General features: G+C 38.9%; 1 protein-coding gene across 15 annotated transcripts in view; it reads right to left on the reverse strand.

Moving 5' to 3' along the window:
• The window catches only part of AKAP13 (A-kinase anchoring protein 13), a 353,478-nt gene that overhangs the window by 110,512 nt on the left and 219,716 nt on the right, over positions 1-23,250 (reverse strand). The window contains exon 1 of one of the 15 annotated variants that reach the window (XM_007990296.3): positions 14,300-15,046. The exons of the other annotated variants lie outside the window; for them this stretch is intronic. Within the exon in view, the coding sequence (XP_007988487.3) occupies positions 14,300-14,380 (81 nt within the window). The 5' untranslated portion in view covers positions 14,381-15,046. Of the gene's footprint in view, positions 1-14,299; positions 15,047-23,250 lie in introns of those variants that run through there. 15 annotated transcript variants of the gene reach the window in all.

Raw genomic sequence — 23,250 nt, forward strand, 5'->3', positions numbered from 1 at the left:
TTAAAAGCACTTTAATTCATGAGAGCTCCAAATTAGAAACAGTCCAGATTGCCATCAAATGGTAAATGGAGAAGCAAATTGTAATGTATCTATACAATGCTATAGATTCACAGTAAGAAGAAGTGAACTGCTGATACAAACAACATGGATGAATCTCAAGAGTATTATGGTAAGTTAAAAAAAAAAAAAGTCAGACTCAAAAGACTACTTATTGACTACCTATTGTATGGTTCTGTCTATGCAATATTTAGAAAAGGCAAACCTACAAAGAAAACATTAGTGATCAGCAGGGACTGAAGGAGAGGACTGACTACAGGGAGACAGAACAGAACTTCTGAGCTGACAGAAATGTTCCTATTATGATGCGGTAGTGATTACATAATTTAAATATTTGTCAAAGCTCACCAAACTATAAACTTATACTGTTAATTTTGTTGTATGGAAATTTATACCAGAATAAAGCTGAAAACAAATACATTCTCAAAAACAGAAGCATAAAATATAAAATTAATTTTAGTCTTCACAATTCCCAAGCACCTTAACATTATAACCCTTTAATCATTAAAACTGACATACTCAGATGTAATTCTAAATAATATGAGTGGAAATATCTAAACAAACTACCAAGTAGTTGTGAATATTTGTATGCTCAAAGACAGAAGCCTTGCTTTTATTCAATAACCTCTAAAATATATTTCTGATCACTTCAGTGAGAAGATATTAAACTCTTCTGCTGTTAAAGATCAACAGTTTTACTGTATACGCTAAGTGGCAGAAGGCAGAAGGCAGAAAGCTAGAGGACATTTTGTCAAATTATAACTGTTTGACAACAAAACAAATGAAAAGAATTAAACTGCTTGCAAATAACCAGGCAAACTAGAACCACATAAAACAAAACACTTTATCATTTGCTCTGTTCATCTATTTTACTATTACAGAGGAAAAACAGCAGGAACCAGGGGCCATCACGGTTTCAGTTCCTGGTGTGTTACAAAATGATGCCAAAAATTTAAAAGTACTCCTGAATGGAACTGAATCTTCAGCAGGTGCCCTGGGATTACACATATTAAAAAATATTCTTTCTGAAATGTACTTTAAGGTGTGCACAATAAGGAAGTAACCACAAATTCTGTAACTTTACCAACACCCTATCCACATCTTTCAAAGAATTGAAACAACACATTTTCTTAAAAAAAAAAACAAAAAAAAACTCATTCAGAGAATTTTCTCTTAATTTCAAACTGCATTTCATTTGAAATGAGCCAAATTTTGCTTATTGTGAAATAAGTTTATCTGCTAATAGAACCACTGTACTGCAATACAAAACTACACTTTTAAGCTGGAAGGGAAAAAATTACTCCCCCCCCCCCCCCCCCACCATTATTCCTGTAATAAGAAGAGGCCGCATGAATACAGCAACAAATTTAGATAGTTAACAGAAATAAAAGAGCTCAGACGATCCTTCAGTGACAAGTAAAGAATCTGGAAATGAACGACTACGAATTACCATATTACTGTCTCCTACCATGACCTTCAACAAGTTTTTTGGCCAACATTTTAGAAAACCCTATTAAAATTCTATTTCTACTGGGCGCGATGGCTCATGCCTGCAATCCCAGCACTTTAGGAGGCTGAGGCAGGGGGATCACAAGGTCAGGAGTTCAAGACTATCCTGGCCAACATAGTGAAACCGTCTCTACTAAAAAAATACAAAAATTATCTGGGTGTGGTGGCACGTGCCTGTAATCCCAGCTACTAGGGAGGCTGAGACAGGAGAATCGCTTGAACCAGGGAATCAGAGGCTGCAGTGAGCCGAAATCGGGCCACAGCACTCCAGCTTGGCAACAGAGCAAGACCCTGTTTCAAAAAAAAAAAAAAAAAAATTTATATTTCTTAGAATACTTTTCATTACCTTCTCAATACTACATGTCATTCCATAGCCAATGAGTAAAGTGAACATTATTTGCCTTGAATATGCAAGCGACTAAGACTCTCTATACTTTTCCTGTCATTTTAGGCGCATGTGTTACATAAAGTGAGTTTCACATTTTACAAAATTATATACAATAAACACACACTACTAGAACAAAATTAAAGTTAAATATCTTTAAGTAAATATACTGATTTCTGAGTAACAGTCATGAGAACATATTCATGTTGGGAAACAATTCTCCATGTCCCTCTTGCATTTCTGCAGGTCTTGTCTGCAAAAGCCCTGATGGCCCTTTTATTCTAGACTATCTTTTTCAAGACTGTTTGCATATCAAATATCCTTAAAAGATAAAAATATTAATTCCTTCCAAAGCAAAGGGCAGGTTTGTTTCTGTCCAGTATAATAAAGATAATGTCTCAGTCAAGGGCAAAGGTCACACAGGCTTACTGTCCACTGTATAAAAATTCAGGTTTCTTCAGGTTTAGATTTCTCAGCTGTGACACAGCATCAACCTGGACCCCTTTGTGTTGCCTGCATGGGGCTTAGGAAGCAAGGAGAACTAACAAGAAGGTGATGCTGATGCTGCTGGCTATGCAATGAGTAACACATTTATCTGTCTCTGACCCTAGAATCCCATGACTTCAGCCAGCACCCAAGAAACTGTGTCAGGATGTAAGTTAACTTGCCAGCTTGTAAGTACAGTAAAATCTCAGATCCACCACATTCTTAACAATTAGTATATACTATATAGTATTAAAAATTTTACACACAGTTGCAGCCAAAAATCTCTTGACACGTTACACTTGTGTGATCTCCTAATCTATTTTCAATTGGGTGGATATGTCTGAATGACCACAAAGAGACAACTTACATTCCTTTTAACTTTCCTGAAGTTTCCCAAATTTTCTTCAATAGTTATATATTTATTTTATTTAAAAAAATTTATCTCGATAAACTTATTTTGTAACTTCAGGCTGATAAAAAAATAGTATACATAAAAAGTAGAAATAACTTTAAGTTGCAAAGACAGCACAGAAAGTTCCCGTTTATCCCCACTCCCTTCCTCACCGGTTTCTCCAACTTTAAAATCTTACATAACCATGGCACAGTTGTCAATACTAAGAAACCAACACTGGTACATTACTATTAAGTAAACTCCAGACTTTATTTGGATTTCGCTTGTTTTCCCACTAGTGTTCTCTTTCTGTTCCAGGATCCCATCCAAAATGCCACATTGCATTGTGTGTGTGTGTGTGTGTGTGTGTGTGTGTGTGTATGTGTGTGTGAGAGAGAGAGAGAGAGAAAATGTGTGTATTATTTTGCATTTTAACATCTTTATTGAGATGTAATTCATATATTAGAAAACTGGCCCGTTTAACGTATATAATTCAATAGTACTAGTATATTCATAGAATTGTGTAACCATCACCACTACGTAATTTTAAACATTTTTATCTTGACAAAAAGAAACCTTATATCCATTAGTAGTCATGCCTCACCCCCATCCTCTGTCCCCTAGTGCCTAGAGAGCCACGAATCTATTTCTCTCTCTACAGATTTGCTTATTCAGGACATTGCATACAAATAGAGTCATACATTATTTGGTCTTTCATGCTGGGTTCTTTCACTTAGCAAAATGTTTCCAAGGTTCACCCATGTTGAAGCATGTAACAGTACTTTACTTCTTTTATTTCCAAATAATATTCCACTGTATGGATATATCCACATTTTACTTATCTATGCATCAGTTGATGGGAGATCTGGTTTTGTGTTCCCCCCCCCCACCCCCCCCACTTTCTGACTGTGATGAATGATGCTACTATGAACATTCAGAGTTTTTGTGTGGACATGTTTTCAATTCTCCTGGGCATATATGTAGGACTGGAACTGCTGGGTGTTATAGATGACAACTTTATGTTTAATACTTTAAGGAGATGTCAGACTGTTTTCCAACGTGGCTGTACCATTCAGCAATTTTTCTACATTCTTGTCAACACCTATTTTTGTTATCTTTTTTATTGCACCTACCACAGTAGGTGTGACACAGGTGCTCATCCTGAGTTTGTTTTTTTAACGGAAAATATTTTAAAATCTATTGTTACTTTCTAGAAAAGGAAGATAGTGTGAAGATGTAATGCTCGCCATGCTGGGATGTTTCTGTCCTTTTTCTATTTTTTAAAAACTGTGTTAAGTATCTTCTATATAATAAACACTGTACCAAGCCTTAAAAACAAAAGCAGTAAAACATTGTCCTCAAAGAACTCACAGATTACATGTGAGATGTGAAAATGTTAGGTTGGTCAATAAGCCTACCATAGCATCTTGCATAGCAGACAATGAAATGTGTGTTCACTTGGACAATGCATGCTGTAATTAACAGAGATGGGAATGACAGTGAATGGAACACTATATTGCATACAGTATTTTCAGTGCTACATATAATTCTGGTTGGGTCACAAATGTTATATATACAGAGACACTGGGCCAGAATAACAACTTGCCATTTTACTTCATACTGTATATGTGTGCGTGTGTGTGTGTGTGTGTGTGTGTGTGTGTGTGTAAAACAGAACAGAGAAGTCAGAGATGGCACACACCAGTGTCTAAGAGCCAGAGAACTCGGGAGATTAGAGCGTCACAAAAGCTGCAGCAGAGAAGTCAAAGCAGATACAAAACAAAAAGAAGTTACTGAATTTGGCAACTGTGAGCTCAGGAGTTCAAGACCAGCCTGGGCAACATGGCAAAACCCTGTCTCCACAAAATATACAAAAATTAGATGGACATGGTTGTGAGCACCTGTAATCCCAGCTACTCAGGAGGCTGAGGTGGGAGGCTGGCTTGAGCCAGGGAGGTGGAGGTTGCAGTGAGCCAGACAGCACCACTGCACTACAGCCTGGGCGACACAGCCAGACACTGTCTCCACAAAAAAAAAAAAAAAAAGGGTTATGAAAGAACTCATATTTCTCGATTCATGATACTTTAAAGTACCATCCCATAGATTTGACCTTTTTACAGACCCGTGAGAAGGCATGTTGCCATTTTAGAGAGGAAGAAAACACACTCAGTGAGGCTTGGTGATCTGTGGAGCACATACATGTATATGAACCATATTGTATTTACAGCTTTATCTGCTCAAAAGACCACAAGCTTCCCGAGAACAAAATCGCATCTATTTAACAGGTCTCCGCAATGAGTAATAAGTGCATGGTTCATGGTGGATGCTTAATGAATAATTTTTGAATTCGTTATCCTCAGTGATTCTGAAGAAAACAGTGGAGAGATTCCTTTAGGATTACAGCCCTGTCTCCCTTCATTAGACCCATAAAAAACCTGAGGCCAAAGGAGGCAAAGTAATTTGATGAAAGTAATAAGTATTTCAAACAGAGGACCCAAGGTTTCCTCACTTCCAGGTTTCCAAATTTCCCCCTCAAGAATCTCTTCTTGTTCTTTTCCCTTTTTCTTCTTTCTCCTTTCATTTTCCCTCCTTCCTTTTCAGAAAAAGAAGCTTTGTCACCCCAGGCTGGAGTAGAAATTCCTGGGCTCAAGTGATCTTCCCGTCTCAGCCTCCTGGGTAGCTAGGACTACAGGTATGTGCCACCATGCCCAGCTGTTTTTTAAAAAAAATTTTGGAGAGACAGGGGTCTCACAATGTTGCTTAGGCTGGTCTTGAATTCCTAGCCTCAAGCAATCCTCCCACCTCGGCTTCCCAAAGCATTAGGATTACAACCTCGAGCCACTGTGCCACCTCTTCTTATTCTTTACTTTGTCTTAGAATTCAATAATAATTGTTCAAAATTTTGTAGTATTAAATTGAATAAGTTTGGCAAAGTGTATTTCACATCTTCAAGATTTATTGGAAAATAGTCATTGTTGATTTAGACAAAAATATTTAGAAAATAAGGGATTAATGAAATGACGCAAGTAAAATATTAAACTGTGGACACCAATTTTTTTAAATATCAAAATGCTGTAACTAAAAAAATCTAGTTTGTTTGTTGTCAGCTCTGTCAATTACTAGGATCCTGTGGTTCTAATCACCAGCAGTTAACTAACAATGATGTCCTGAGGAGGCTCACTGTCTCTAAGAACACAAGAAGCTTAAGCAAATCTGAGATGATGCACACTTTCAGGCAAGTTCTCTCTTTTGAATTAGGCTTCATTCACAAACATTTAAAAGTAAAACCTACACTGAAGAACAGTAAGGTTTCCGATCATTCAGGGCTTCTGCACCAGGACTGATTGGGAAATCTAGCAGAAGGCGGCTTCTTAAAGTTATCTTGCTGTCAGCTACACACTGACACTCATCCACACAGCTAGCCAGCAGCACTGACGGAGTGCTCACTTTAGGCAAGAAACCAGGTTAAGGTACAGCAATAGACAGGAAGGTGAAAAAGACATGATTCTGATTACATTTGGCATAGTAGGTCCCACAGTTTATAATTTTAATACAAAATGCCTTGGGTTACAAAGGCTTGACGTCCCAGGATGATAAATATATACATACATCCTTACAAGTCTATGGATTATCAGATTCAGTGAGATAGCTCCACAAACCATGGCCTGTAAGTTGGGAAACACTGATTAATTTGTGTAATAAAAGAGGTACACAAACAGCTAAAATCCACAAAAGAAAGTCCCCAGCACGAAAATAATTCCTGCTCAAGAATCTGGGAAAAGCTCAATGAAAGTGTTGGTAGATGAGGTAGGCTTTAAAAGCGGACAATAAGCTTGAGAGAGAAAGATGGTAAGGCAGGGAATTCTAGCTATACAAAAAAAACATGAGCAAAGCAGTTAGGACACTCCAGAGCTGGACTTCATAGCCTTTTGCGTCACAGACTCCTTCGAGAATCTGCAAGAAGCCATGGAACTCTCACCAGGGACATGCATGCTACGTCACAATCAGCGGTTCTTTGCATAGCCTCATAACCCAGGTTAAAGACTTTTGCTTTTGATGTTTTTCAGGAACACAAAAAGCCCAACAGTATCCAGAAGTGTAAACTGAGCACGGAAGAACAACAGGAGATATAGCTATAATGAATCTAGGCTTTGTTCTCTAACAAGGGTGGACCCTGCCAATCATACAAGCAAGGCAGTAAAAAGATCAGTACTATTCTTGGCCAATAACTCTAGATGTGTACAGATAAAATGGGAGAGTAGGGAGGAAGGAAACATACGGCATCTGAGACACAAAGGCCAGTTAGGATGAGCCTGAACTAGTCTAGTCTAGAGGTAGTGTATACCTGGACTGGGGAGCACATAAAAGGTATACATCAGAAAGTTAGTACAAAGGGCAAAATTCACATAAGTAAGAGAGAAAAACGGGTCAAAGATCCACAATGAACAGATATAGGAAATCTAGAGGGAAGAAGATGATGTACCCTCTTTGCCCATGTTGAGTTTGAAATAACAACATGTCTTGCAAATGGTTACACAAGGTTTCGGAAGCTTGAGAGAAAGGCTGGCACTAGCTTCATTTATTCTTGAGGTGATGGATGAAAAGAGCGTGCAAGAGAGCCAAGGCAGAGCTTGCAAAAAGAAAAGACACACTAAGGGTAGCATTCATAGTAGATAATACATATTTGCAGATGGGGTGGCTTGGAAAGCTCATACTTGCTGGCTTCTTACAAACACAAACAGGACAAAAGTAAGTGTGCATTTGGGAAATGCAAATCAAAACCACAATGAAGTAACACTTCATATCCAATAGGATGGCTTTTAAACAGAAAAAGATAGAAAATAAGTGTTGGTGAGGATGTGTTGAAATTGGAAGTCTTGTTCATTGCTGGTGGGAATGTAAAATGGTACAGCCACTGCACAAAACAGTATGGCAGTTTCTCAAAAAACAAAATTAAACATACAATTACCTTATGATCCAGCAATTCCACTTCTGGGTATACATGCAAAGAACTGCAAGCAGGAACTCAAACAGATATTTGTATACCAATGTTCCATAATAGCATTATTTGCAATAGCCAAAAGGGGGCAACAGCCCAATGTCAATTGATGGATGAACGGGTAAACAAAATACGGTATATACTTACAATGGAATGTTATTTTTGCCCTAAAAAGGAAATTCTGACACATGCTATAATATGGGCGAACCTTGGAGATATTATGCTAAGTGAAATAAGACAGTCACAAAAGGAGAAATGTTGTATGACTCCACTTAGTACCTAAAGTAGTGAAATTCATAGAGATAGAAAATAGAATGATAGTTGCCAAACTAGCAGGCAAAAAGAATGGGAAGTTAGTGTTTAACAGGTAAAGAATTCCAGTTTGGGGATATGGAAAAGTTCTGAAGAGACAGCTGGTGGGATGGTTATATAACAATGTGAATGTACTTAATGCCACTGAACTATATACCTAAAAATGGTTAAAATTTATGGTATGTACATTTTATCACAATTAAGAAATGAATGTGCAGCAGTTAGGGAGATGCAGGCTTGTTTAGAGAAAAGTAGTCAGGCAGCCCACACAGTTAGAGTCAGAGCCAGTAATCTGGGCCAGATACTACCAATCATGGTCAATGTCATTAACCAGAGGACAAGCTCCATATGTACTGTGTGTGGAAAGAATGTCAAAACATGTATCAGCATTTTCAACCACATCCTGTGAAATAGCAATACCAAGCATATCATATTCATGTGTGAGGAATATTGTGCTTACTATAAAGTAAGCTGCTTAAGAGATGTAAAGTGGATTACAAAACATCTCCCCCTCCTTCTGCCCTATTTCAGAATCATTGATGTGGCAGGTAAATTTGTCCTAGTCTTGCTTCTTCTATTCATCAACAACTCCACTATTTCTTTCTCACTCAAACAACCAAGGCAACTTAAAGTCCACACTATGTGGCTCCATTTTTTAAGCAATGGGGGTCTTGCTAGGATGCTCGGACTGGTCTTGAACTCCTGGCCTCAAGTGATCCTCCTGTCTCAATCTCCTAAAGCGCTGGGGTTACAGGCATGATGTGAGCCACTGTGCCTGGCCACATCTGAAACATATACTGCAGGAAATCAAAAGCCACCAGACATTTTTTTATTAGAGGGATCTTGTTCTCACGTTAGTCTCTTTTCCAAATGTGATTCAAAGACTAAGGTTTTTCACACTAACAGATAAATTGGTTCCTTATACTATCAACACTCTTCTCAGTCAGTTCTGAGACAAATCCTGGCAAAAGATTCTGATCATCAGCAGAATTAGGAGACAGAATAGGAAGAATCATCAGTGTTGGCACTGTGAATAATTTGAGTTTAAAGAGAAAAATGAAGATGATTATGTATCTTTCTATTCAGATTTACCCTTTTGGAATCTTGAGCTGTGAACAAAGTATAGGACGGGCAATTGACTAAATGGGTAGGAAAGTGAATGGGTGATTCAGAAAAGCAAGTAGCTGGAACTGTGGAAAACAGAGACTTTACCATTAAACATCTATACCTTTTGGAGAGACAAGTCACCAAAACATACATTTTGGCTCTGATCACATTTATGACACTTTAGCTTAAAAACACAGTCATTAGTTTCCTTTGTCCGTACTATCTCCATGACAACCAGTCCATGGACACCACAGGTATTCAGCATCCAAAGCTCTGGTGAGTTATGGTGCACATGAAATACAGGATAATGGAAGTTACCTCAGAAGAAATGTCAGACTTATCCAGGTAACTTCTAAATTTCTGACACGAAGCCTACGGACCCCTTGTGATTATCCCTAAACCACACCCACAATGTGTTCCCATCAGTCAGAAAATAGAGCTGTACATATTTTCAGTGGAGAGGGAATTGCCTTTGTTTCTGGCAGTGTTTCTGTTACTCTTCGTATCTGAACATCCTAATAATACAGCTCATGGTTACACCCAGCCTTCCCAGCCACTGCCCATATTTACTTCCTCTGCAACTGTCTCAGGAGATCCTGCCTGAGCTACAAGGCTGAACAAAAGGAAGCAAAAACCCACCATCCGGACATAGAAGCCAACACTTGAGTCAAAGTCTTTTCAGGGAATTGGACTGTATCTGAGTGGCTATAAATATGGCTGTCTCCAATCCAGAGCTTCCTTATGTCTTTTGTTTTGCTGCAATGTGGACGTCTCTTACAGTAAGCAAACTTTTAGGGAATGTGTGTTTCTCTGCAAAATGACGCCACAATTAGAGACAGACTACTCCTCCTCAGCCTCAGCCGAAGAGCTCGTGTGGCCTGCCCAAGCATCATGAGTGGGGAGGGGATCGTCCTCCTCTGTAAATATTTTCATTCAATGTACACAAAACATGGTTGCAAATCTTTTAACCATTTAGCTAACATTCTGAATTGCTGCCTACAAAATACTCTCTATAAATCATCAGTAACAAGAAGAATCACATTACTATTAAAAGGCAGTATTTTTCCAGGTACCCAAAGTTACAAAATTAGTAAAACAGCAGTGGCCCAGGCTAAAAGCCATGTAAATCAGCAGTTAATCCTTGATTCTGACCCGCTTCCTTTTGGTACGCTAATTTTACAGTCAGTTTCTGATACCTGCTGTCCTCTAGTAATGCTCACCATGAGCTAAAGTTAGCTACTGAACTCAATTGGTTGAAAGCTCCCATCAGTCACCAACTTCCGAAGTCAACACTAGCTTTTTGAAGGATGCTAAGAAAAATGGGCATGTTGGTACCAAAGGGCCCATGCCAACAATTACAATTCTTTCATACCCCATTTTTAGCATAGATTCACAGTTACCAACCACATACTGTAAGAGTCAGAAGTCATGCATACATCAAGGAAAGGAGAAATGGGGGAATGTCATATACAGAGGAACAGGAATGGGTATGTGTATATTACGCTGGGGAACAAACGAGTGGGTGACCAAGGAATACTATCAACTTAGGTTTTATTACTTAGAAAAAGTTCAGAATAGAGGTAATATTTCAGAGGTGTTGGGGGTTGATGATGGGACAGAAGAGCTGATGTGAGGACAACACTAGCATATCCAGCCTCAGCGAAATCTTACAAGAAGGTCTTGATACAGAAAAGCTACCATGAAACTATGCAGAACTACCAAAGGAATCAGGGCAGAATGCAGAAGAAGCCAAAGAAAGTGTGGGTACATAACACAGAATGAGAACGTTGAAGCTAATCTACAGTGAATTATTAGGATGCCAATGGGAGGGACTGGAGTTGTAAATGTGGAATACCAAAGTGACAGGCTCACAAATTAAACTCTGTAATTACTGCCACATTTCATCTCATCTGTTAAACACAATTTATATAACATGATGCTTATGAATCCATACTTACAAAGATAAACTCATTTAACCAACAAACGTTTTGAGTGTTTAGATAGTATTAATGAACAGATAAAAGTGACAGACTCCTTAGTACAAAAAAACAAACTTCCATAGATAAAAGTGGAGAACATGTACATGACGGCTTGAGAATTTATGTGGCACCCAACATAACTATTTTTTTAAAACACTAATAGAAAATACTGAAATTCAAAATAATTTTGTAGAAATAATTGAAGAACCCTACCAAATGGTTTTTTAGAATTGTGAGAAAACTTTGCTAAAAATCATGGGACAAAATGAACTTATATGCCATGGTGTACCTGTCCTAAGTATTGTAGAAGGAATTCCTGCACTGAGAAAGAAGAGACCAAAAGTCTAAGATAGAAAAAGAACACATATGTATATATCAATAAAAGCTAATATATATATTCATGTAATAAAAGGAATTGATCGACTCAAAAAAGAGGTCTAGGATAGCAAGAAAAACATGGACTTTGAAACAGTCCAACCTGGGACTGCACTCATATGTAATTATCAATTACATATGAGATGTGAGGCACTGGGAAAGTTATTAACTACACAAATCTGTTTTCCCATACGTAAAATGAGACAAAGAGTAGGAATGTAAACATTAAATGCCTGTGTCTCATATCCATTCACGTCTTCCCACTTCAGACCACAAAACCCTCTTATTCTGCCTGTGCTATCATAACGGCAGGCTAACCAATTACTCCCAGGATAATCTTTTCAACACGTACACTGAGAGGTAAGGCATCCTCCCCACGGCTGTCAAGGCCCTGCTCTTCCAGGTCCCACCTCTGGCTCTGGCCTTCTCATCCTGCTACCCCACTTTCTACTCAAGGGGCTCCCATCCGCCACAATGGCCCTGTGTGCTCCTTCCTTCCTCAGGGCCATGTATTTGCTGTTCATTCTTTCTAGAGAGCTCTTCCTTAGCATAGCTAATGTCTTTCCATCCTCTGGAGATCAGCTTTTTAAATGTCTGCATCTCGAAAAGATCTTCTGTCCAAAGACCATTCTATCTGAAATAGTTCTGCCCACTACACAGCACCCTACTCATTTCTTGCAAATCAATTACAACGGTTTGTACTATAAATTTCTCTATTTATTATCTACCTTTAAGCAATAATAGGATAAAGACTGTACCCCGTGGCTCGCATGGGATAGGTACTTAGGTTTCTTTAAGTTTACAGCTCTCAATGATGTTGTCTTCTCCATCTCCAAAGCAAAGAAACTAACAACAAACGTCCCCATCTCATTTTAAACTGGAAACAGGGTGTTTTCAGGACTCCTGGTGTTTATTTACTAATGACTACTTTCTGAGAAGTGAAGTTTTTTCTAATGAAAATTTTTTATTATTTATTGGGCAGGATAGTACAAACAAACACTTTTATTAGTTGTAGGTTTGTGGGGGAAAAAAAACAAAAAACCACATTCTTGTCACTCAAGTTCTTCATACCCCTCACCATGCTCAAGAAAACCCTCGGGCTCTTCATATAAATATGGGGTAAAAAGTAACTGCCTGGCAAGTCTCGAATTAAGAAACGTATATGGAGGTGCTTCGTTAAAACTATAAAACAGCAACTCTGAGGCCAATAAGCCTGTACTGATTTAGCTCCATTCGCAAAGGCTTTCCATGCCCACCTAGAGTATAAAGTATTATATATTTTAGCATTACTTTAAATGTTCAATATTTCTTGTGATACTCAGATTTTCTTTTTATCTTTCTCCCCACCCGCAGGCAAAATCATAGGGTATCACGCACAAAAAGATCCTAAAAATGAGATTCTCCTAAATACATCATATGAGGACAAAAATTTTTAAACATCACTGTGATCTCACAGAGAAAATCACATTTCAGAGAACCCAAAATGAATAATATCTTGGAACAATTTCAAAACAACAAGTTACCAACTGCTTGCAGCCGAGGCCCAGCAAGTCAACCACCTGATAATGATTATGGAGAGACACTTACAACACTCTACCACAAATCACAACTACTCTACCTAGTGCCCTGCCCAACATGGCATTTCGTTGCTTTTTGTGTCTAGCCTTCTGAGCCCATTCCTTAGCCTCACTCGAGCAAAGAAAATCAAAAAGACCCAAGTAATAAACTGAATAGATAAATCAATAAAATAGGTCCACTATTTCCTTGACCAGGGCAATGTATTTCCACTTTGGTTAAAATCACCCTCAACTCCACATACAGCCTCAAAAGTTCAGATACTGGGGTTCTTTCCGTCATCTATGAAGCGCTTGGTTGAGTTCCAATTTCCCCTGCCTTTGCCAGAAAACTGCTAAATTTCCAAAAAGTGCTCTTTGAGCTGTCCAACATTCCCAGACTCTCATCTTACCGGCTGGAGGAGTTTTTACTAATTTTAGATTCAAGGATGCCTTCTGTGAGCAATTAGCTATTCAGAGTCTCCGCCCCCATCCTGCTTAGACACCAAACATCACTAATGCTGAGAACACAAACAAATACAGCTATCAACAAAGTCAGAAGTTACCTCCAAAAAGCAGTCAAACCAAGCCAAAAATGTCAGCTCTGCCACCTTAATAAATAGGTTTATTGGAAATCCTTCCAAAAGAAATAAATGTTGCCTATCTTTCCCCTAAAGAATTGAGTGAGACCGTAGCAGAAAAACAGAAAAGACTCAGACAAAAGACAGAAATACTTAAAAGACAGAGGCAGAGAGAGAGACTGCCAGAGAAAGAGACCAGGCAGATGGGGGTGGAGTCTGGGGGCGGAGGGGTGACAGAGACAGAAGGCCAAACAGAGCAACTTGGAAGGTGAATTTCTCCCTCTGTGATTTTCAACAGTATGAGGTGCTCCCAAGCATAAGAATCCATTTTAATGCAAGTAAAATCACATCTCAACAGTAAGTAGTCCAATGCTGATTCCCAAGCACCTACTGCTTCCTGTTCAGATACTCCTTTAAGAGGCTTACAATCACCCTTCATCCTCCATTGTACACAGATTTCTCAGCCTTTCTCCCAATACAAGAGGGCCAGGGACATGGCTACTGGGTTCAAAGCACTAAAACAGCCTGCAGAGCTTCAAAATGCATGAGGTGCGGCCCCCCTTACCTTCAGCAACACCACGTCCACAGTCCTGTCCACCTTGGAGATGTCACAGAGGCTGTAGCGCCTCTTGTGCCGTTCATACATTTTGCTCAAATGCAGAAAAGTACAGAGAAAATGCAGGAAGTATATCCACCGTTAACTTGGGAACCAGTGCGAGTCCTTAGTTCCAAATTTCTCACGGTGAGGTGGAGGAGATCTCTGCCTTCCAGATTCCTTTCTATATAAAAACTCTCAAAGGGGTCAAAAACAATGAATTAAAAAGAAATCAAAGATAATCCAATTCCTTGAACTGACTGAGAACTTGCTGGTAACTTCAGAGTGCTGAAAAGATGACTGTAGAACTCATAATATAAACAACAAATATCCCCTAATGCTATACTTTGTGCAGATCTTGACTGAAAGAGAAGCAAACAGCGTTTCCATCACTGGCAACGACTCCCGTAAAAAAATTAAGAATAAACTGGCCAAGCATAACGGCTGATACACGTAGGGGAAAAAACCCAAGAAGGCAATAAAAATCCAGTATATACTTTGCCAGGAAGAGGGAGAGAAAGAAAGGAAGACGACGCTATTTCAAAGCGATGACATGAAAAAAGTCATTAGATTCTGTTCTTGCTTAAAACAAAAACAAAGACAAAGAAAATCTACTTTTCCTTAAAGAGAAAAAAGTAGAAGCTGGGAGATGCTTTTCAAAGCAAAGTCTTTAGAGTCTGTCTCTTGCTCACCAGGCAGTGGGACTTGGTTTTGATTTAAGTTGAAAATCTCTAAGGACAGCAGAGTAAAAGGGGGAAAAAAAAAAAGACCACTCCTGCAGTACTCCCTCTCTCCCTCCCTCCCTCCCTAGCCAGCCTCCTCCTCCCTTTTCCTTCTCTCTCAGGAACGTCACTGCTTGCCCTTTCAGCTCTGCCTTGGAGGTTTGAAAACCCAATTGCAGTTGTGGGAACATGATTCATCTACAGACGAAGAGAAAAACAAGGCTTCCTTTTCCAACCCGCTTCTTCTTCCTCCTCCTCCTCCTCCCACCCCTATGAAAAAGGCTTTGTCAGGCATTGCAAGATGCAGCTCAGTTCTTTGATGTCAGAGTAGTATGCTAATAAAGGAAGGGGGGTGTTATACTAAACACCACAAGTGTGTACAATGGACTTACAATGGAGTGTAAACTCCCAAGGTACAGAAAACTGAAACTACCCAAAGCATACACTGTACCTCCCTGCCAAATGCAAGGCAATGATTTAACATGAGAAAAATGTTAGCCAAATATTGCAGTTATGTCTCTAGGATCAAGACGTGGCTACAAATGTGTCTGATAAGGTTTAAAAATTATCAAGAGTTAAGCTTTATTTTGGGGGAGGGAGAAGGGATGATGGAGTTAGATTTAAAGAAAATGAAAAGGAAAAGGAGTGGACAAAGGAGTTCTGGATATGTTAATATTTGTTGTGACTAAGCATAGCTGTCTGGCTGAGACTTCTCCTTCAATGTTTCTATGCACACTAACTGGGTCTTGAATGTGGGTCTGCTACTTCATTTGCCTGTTTTCTTACTATTCCACACCCTTCTAGTCCCCATCCTAACATTCTCGGGGACCGACTTACTTCAGAATGCATTCTCTCACCTGAGACACTCTCTTACTTGGATCATAAACGATTTGGGAGGGAAAAGGATGAGGAACTGAGGGGAGCAAAAAGCAGAAAGGAGTGAAGAAACAAAAGAAGGGATTAAAAAAAAAAGATTTCTCTTTCTAGGAGCTGCTGACATTTTCCTTGAGTTGGCCAGAGTAGTCCTTAGCTAGGCTGTGAAAGCAGGGGCTCAAATACCACAACAGAAGAGGAGAGGAGAGATTTAACACCTATATTTCTGTTGACATTGCAAACAAAGTTGGTGAAAAGGTTTTTCAGGTATAGAAAAAGGGTATAGATCAGCCGTGTCCTCAGGCCAGGTATTCAAGTCGCTGACCAGCTTAAAGGAGGGAAACAGCAAACCCTGCTAAGAAGAGTGCAAACATTTTCCTCAACTTTCTGTTAATACACCACAGCTACAGGCTTTAATCCGAAATAAAAGCCGTAAGGTTTTATCTCCCTATTCCTCACTGGTTCATCTGAGGAATGAAGGTGGACAACCCCTCCCCTTCTCATGCCACCAGTGAGCCTTGGCTCTTAGTGGTACCAACATGTGCAGTGAAACAGATGTTGCTTTTCATTACAAATGAGACTAGAAAACAGTAGAAACAAGACGATCTGACAGAGATTTAAAAGTTGTAAATAAAATTCTTGCTCTGGCTTATCAAAAGCATGAGAACCTGACCAGAGATTTACAAATATTTCCAAACTATGTGGTCTAGGGCACAGACAGAAAGAGCCTTTAGGCTTGAATGTATAGACAAACTGATAGTTTATTATCTTTTCTGTAAAAGCTTTCACCAAGCTAGAATGTAGAACTCGCCCTTCTTCTTTTTTTGAACACAGAGCTGCCTCCCCTCTGTCCGAAATATGGTTTGTTCCTCACTGCCACTCCCTTCTGTTTTAATTAGAATCAAATGATTCCTGCTTCCAAGATTCCCAGGCATGTCTCTCTAGGGATCAGAGATGGTTTAATCACCATTAAAACCTTCCTACCGGCCCGGCGCGGTGGCTCATGCCTGTAATCCCAACACTTTGGGAGGCCAAGGCAGGCGGATCATGAGGTCAAGAGATCAAGATCCTGGCCAACATGGTGAAACCCTGTCTCTACTAAAAATACAAAAATTAGTCGGGCATGGTGTCATATGCCTGTAGTCTCAACTACTCGGGAGGCTGAGGCAGGAGAATCCTTTAAACCTGGAGAGGCGGAGGTTGCAGTGAGCCAAGATCGTGCCACTGCACTCCAGCCTAGCAACAGAGGGAGACTCCACCTCAAAAAAAAAAAAAAAAAAAAAGCTTTTCTACCCTAACCCTGTCCAGTGACTTACATGCAGATAATCTATATCAATCTAACAGATATTCTGTGACTCCTAGTGGAGGCAAGCAAAAGAAATAGGTAACAAGGTGTCTGTCTTCAGGAAGTTTATAGGAGAGGGAAAATTGTTTCAAAATAATATAATTTTCTGAAAGAGCCTAGATTACTGTTTGAGACATATAGAACTAACCTTTTTATTTCTAACTTCTGGATTTGTGCCACAGGCTGGAAAGCTAGATTTCCTGCTCTTTCTGCATATTAAAAGGACAATTCTTTACATATTCTGCTCCTTCTTGGAGGACAAATACCCTGGGTGGGAAATAAATGCTCTGGGTGGAGAAAAGAGTCTGTGTTGCTTTCCCCTCTGGATCTGCTCAGCACTCCCCAACAGAAGACAGAATCTGCAGTCTTGTGCTTTTGCAGTTGATGTGACAACTCCAAGTTTTTATCAAAAACATCTGGAACCAGTGAACAGTAATTCTGCTAGGATTTTGAAATACAGCAACCAATCATTTCATATCTAAACCAGAGCTGAGAGTTACAAATTTAAAGGGGGTTCTGAATTTATTTCCCTTTTCCTTTAATTTGGGGAACCTGTAGTAAAATATTTTATTATTTACAGTCATACTACTTAACAGTAGTTACTTACAGTATTAATTCTCTCTCCTTTCTCTCTGCAGCCTCCGTCCTGCCCTCTATCCACACAAAGGGTACCAGATTCTTTAAAAACAACCGGTGCTTTTAGTCTGTCTCATGCCACAGGCCCAACATGCAATTCTTAAAGATTCCAGAAAATGAAATATAAAAATACTTTATACATCTTAATTTAGCTATAGCATTTGTGTTCATGAATTAAATTTTCATTTGATTTACTTAACTACAAGATCTAGCACCTTACCAAATTGTTTAAGCATTCTTATGGGTCAACACTGTGGCTGCTTCAGTTCTAGTTAGGGCAGAAGCCCGTCTGGAGTCTCACAGCAAAGTTTCTGAATTAGGACACCATCTAGTGGGGGATGCTGAAGACCCAAACAGAACACCAAAGGCCAGTGAATATTTTTGTGGGGGTGTGGGGATACGGGTGGGGCTCATCTTCTGCTACTAAGTATTTTTTCCTGAAAGCCCAAAGTGAACATAAAGTAGCAGCATGTGACTGGACACTGGTTAATAACTCACCAATGATCAATTTTACTCTCTGCAGAGAACACAAGGTACTAAGTGAAAATCAAGGGTTCTTTGTCTTCCTAGGTGTGCCATTATCTCACTGAGCAACTTGGGAGATACTAGTTTGACCCTCTGGACCAAGATTTCCAGAATGGAAAAATGAGAGAGATTTGATGCTAGGTCATATCTGAAGATCCTTCTTGCTCTAATATTATATAGTGCCAGTCTGAGATTAGGAAGTTATTGCCTGCCATATAGTTCATAGGATACGGTAGTTTCAGAGGAGAAAGAAAAGGGAATTGAGACATTCTCTTAAAACTTGCAGAAAACATTATTCCTGCATAATGACACTTTCTACCTTGTTCTTCACGTGAAATGGGAAGGAAAAGTTTACCACAGTCAACAATTTTCATTAATCTAAACTTAAATATAGTGAGTCATCCAGAGTTACACATATGTTGGTGGTAAAATGTATTAGAATATAGATAAAACATTTAGCCTCCACTTGAGCAACTCCTGTTTGCTTAGATAATAGACTGTTTCAAATAAGAGGAATGAATATTTCACAGGTGAAAGAAGAAAATAATTTACAACGGCTGCAAAGGCATTGTCTCCAATTAGGCTTTCCTTGTAAATTTCAGTGCAGGTGTTTAGGTGCTAGGTGCTATGGCTCCAGGAGAAGCAGTTCTACTGTTCCCTCCTAGCCTTCACTGACACACAGATTGGAAGGTTACCAGACAGTAAAAGGGTAAAGGAGGAGAGACCTGGAAGGCCATAACTAGCATTTCTTTTCAAATTAGTAGCAAGCAGTAGCCAACAGCTCCTTTCCTTAACCCTTTACTGTCTTTACAAGAAGAAATCTTAAGACAAATTAACTGGCGGCAGCAAACTGACAATAATAGCAACAATTAAAATAACAAAATAATATGGAAGAATATAAGAAAAAAGTATCTTCATAAACTTGTGCTCTTTACAGGAACAAGGTCTCATGTATCATACACACAAATGTTAAATTGTACTAAAATCACCAACAGCTTTATGAAATAAAAGGCAGGAGGAAGGAAGAAAGGGAGATGGCAGAATCAAAATTTCAGTTGGCAAAACAGTGACAGGACAGTTTAATCTCGAGGACAGGTCTTTTGGAGCAAGATCTATTAACCACAACATTTAATGAATACCTCCTGTTTGCCAGGTGCTTCCACAGGTACAATTTCATTTATTCCACATAAAAAGCTATAAGGTGAAATTTTACTGTCTACAGATGAGGAAAAGTAGCACTCAGAGTTTAAATCAGTTATATAACATCACACAGCTAATAAAACAGGCTTGCTTTAAACTCAGTTCCGTAAATCAGTCTTTCCACTACATCTTATTTTGCCACTTGATAAATCCCCCAAGAAATGAAACTATAACAGAAAAAAGTTAGTATCTGAGGAAAGAAAACTTGGGATTCATTGCTCATTATCAATATTCCTACATTGGATTTTTACATAAATGCTAAAGGACAGAAAAAGATGTTTTTTTTTTTTAAATAAAAATGCCAAGTGATTCTTAATTTTACATTAAATGGACTCAGCTTTTCTGCCAACATTTCAATATTTGACATTCCACTTTCAAAAAGTTTCTCACTATAGTAATATCTTACAAAAATCTGAATGAACAAACCAAACACACAGAGTAAAAGATCTCTGGATATTGACAATTGCTACCCAAGTCTTCCTTAAAACGAAGAGATACACTGATCTGGCTTTTCTCTTTGGAGCAAACACCGGTTATTTCTTTTGGCAGCAATTCAGATATTTAAAGATGGCCATCGTGCCTCATCATCTTCTTCAGGCTTCTCTTTCGAACCATGATTCCCACAACGGTTCCTCAGACAACAGAGTACCTGAGTGCTCTCCAGTTAGTGTACTTCTTGTGATGTGGATGCCACAAACAAAATCCTCTGACATAGTGCACACTGGGATGACTAAGATCAAATTGGTTTTCTTGACACACATACCACACCACTAGAAGGATAAGCTTATTGTGAAATAAACTTACTTCCCATATATTTTCTTTCAGTGTGACTTACAGCATCAGGTCTCCTTTAAACTATAATCTTGTGATTTTATTTTAAAACCTACTTTGTAGCTTTCTGTATAAATATATTCTCTCAAATGAATTCTCATTTGCTTTAAAGTTACCATTTTAGCCTAAAGAGAGCATAGTGAATCTAAATTCCATCACTGAAATAACAGCTGTTTCTCCAAACTCTGAAGAGCAAGGCTAATGATGGAACCCAGAATTATATCACTAAAAGCCTCCCCTGGTAGGATATCTGTCCATCAATTAGCACTCCTAATACATTCATGCCATTCTCCTGCCTCAGCCTCCTGAGTAGCTGGGACTACAGGTGCCCACCACTGCGCCCGGCTAATTTTCTATATTTTTAGTAGAGACGGGGGTTTCGTCATGTTAGCCAGGATGGTCTCGATCTCCTGACCTTGTGATCCACCCGCTTTGGTGTCCCAAAGTGCCAGGATTATAGGCATGAGCCACCACACCTAGCCCCACCACTCCTAAGATTAAGTAAAATGCTGGTCTATCAGCTACAAAGCCAACTGAATTCTGAGTCCCATTCCTCCATCTTCTATACAATAGAGAGTAATTCATAAAACTTCTTCCTGAAATTAATACATACTAATGTATGGCATTCTCCTATTCAATCTGTCAAATAATGTCACCCAAAAGGGAAATGAGACACTACTCATGCAGTGTACTGTTTGATAACCATTTATATTGTCTATTTAAAACCAGATCCTAAAGACTGTTGTATTTGATAAAACTATAAGCCATATTTACTTATAGTTTTGAAACTTCTAGCAGCATTTCTTTTTAGCATGACCACAAGAACATAAGACAGCCCAGCACTGACAAATAAGAACAAAAACAAAAGCTACTTCATAATAGTACAATGACACAAGAACTTCTTCTCACATGTAGAAATTTTACCAATTTCATAAAGCCCCTAAGTGCAAATTTTTGAGTAAAATTACTAAAAATCATAGCATCCCTTTTAAGGTATTAAGGTAAGAAGAATATCTTCTCTTCACATTTACTTTCCTTTTTTTTTTTTTTTTGGAGACAGAGTCTCACTCTGTTGCCCAGACTGGAATGCAGTGGTACAATCTTGGCTCACCACAACCTTCGCCTCCCAGGCTCAAGCGATTCTCCTGCCTCAGCCTCCTGAGTAGCTGGAGATTACAGGCACGTGGCATTACCACTCAGCTAATATTTGTATTTTTAGTAGAGACAGGGTTTCACCATGTTGGCCTGGCTGGTCTTAAAGTCCTGACCTCAAATGATCCACCTGCCTCGGCCTCCCAAACTGCTGGAATTTACAGGTGTGAGTCACTACGCCTGACCTACTTAAACATGCTAACTATACCACCAAATAGTCAATTCAAATGAATTCACAACCTTATGCAATTTTTCCCACCCAAATAGTTGGTATATATACAAGCGCAAAATGCATATGTGATTCAGACAAAACCACTGGTAAAAAAACCCCCTATTTCAGATGGTAATCTAGACCTTGAAAGTATTTATTATCAGTTAATTTTTAAACAGGTTTACTGAAGTATAATTTACATATAATAAACTGCACCTATTCAAAGCATAATAAATGTTTTATGTATTGTCAAATTTTTCTAAACATGTTTTCAAGATACATTAGAATTTTTAAACCTGGAGTGCCAAGAACACTAAACACGGCAAATTGAGTAACTAACAATTTCAACAACAACCAGGAAATTTCACATGGAAAATCTGTGACATTATTGGGACTGTATAGTACAACTCCACATCACTGTCCTAAATCTTCAATAAGCTTTTCAATAAAGTTAAATCATTAGGCAAATATTTATTAAACATGTACATTTGGCATTGAGGATATGGCAGTGCACAAAATGGACATTAAATAATTATAATCATGTTTGAGACTGGCCCTTAGAGTATGTTACTAATCTGAGACTTGATGGAAGACTTAATAGGAATTAACCAGGCAAAGGGTGTATATGTGTGGATGGTGCTGCACGGAGGCAGGGAAGGAAAGCCAGAGAGATTGACTGGTGTCTAAGTTCAGGCAGAAGACTGCATGATAAGGCCCAGAAGGAAGAAAGAACACAGAGACAAAGGATGAGGCCAGCCCCAGCTGAACATGTTACTTGTGTTCACAAGTATATTGTCACTACAATAGGAAAAGCGATCGAAGAATTGTTAGTAAGGGAAAGGCATGATCGCATCTGTATTTCAAAAATATTTTTTTCTGGAATACGCTCACAGGACAGGAGGGAACAAGCCTAGAGACAGATGAGTTAGAAAGCTGTTAAAGAAGTCAGATGAGAAATGATGGTAGCGTGAACTCAGGTCTGAAAGCAGAGATCAAGAAAAGAAACCGAAAGTCCAAAAATATTTAACATTAACAGGATATTGGGCATTGGGGTGGGAGCAGGAAGGAAAAGAAGTGTGATGATGGACTAGGTTTCTGTCCTGAACAACTAGGTAAAGGGCGGAATGCAGCAGTAGGTGGCAGGGAAAGATTAGATGACGAATTCACTTTTAGACACAGTGAATCTGAGACACAGTATCTCAGAGATATCTCAGCAGAGCCATGGTAAGCAGTTGAAAGTGTGTGACTGGAACTCAGGGGAATGGCTGGGGTTGGGCATTCAGATTTGGGAATTAACACACAGAGGTGACATCAAGGAAACTAAATGGAGAAAGTATTTCAAAGAAAGGATAGTAAACAGTGTGAAATGCTATAAAAAGCTCATGCAAATACAAGATTTGGATTTTGCTAGGCAAATATTTCGTAC

The sequence above is a fragment of the Chlorocebus sabaeus genome, chromosome 29, assembly GCF_047675955.1.
Source record: "Chlorocebus sabaeus isolate Y175 chromosome 29, mChlSab1.0.hap1, whole genome shotgun sequence".
In the NCBI taxonomy this organism is placed as follows: domain Eukaryota; kingdom Metazoa; phylum Chordata; class Mammalia; order Primates; family Cercopithecidae; genus Chlorocebus; species Chlorocebus sabaeus.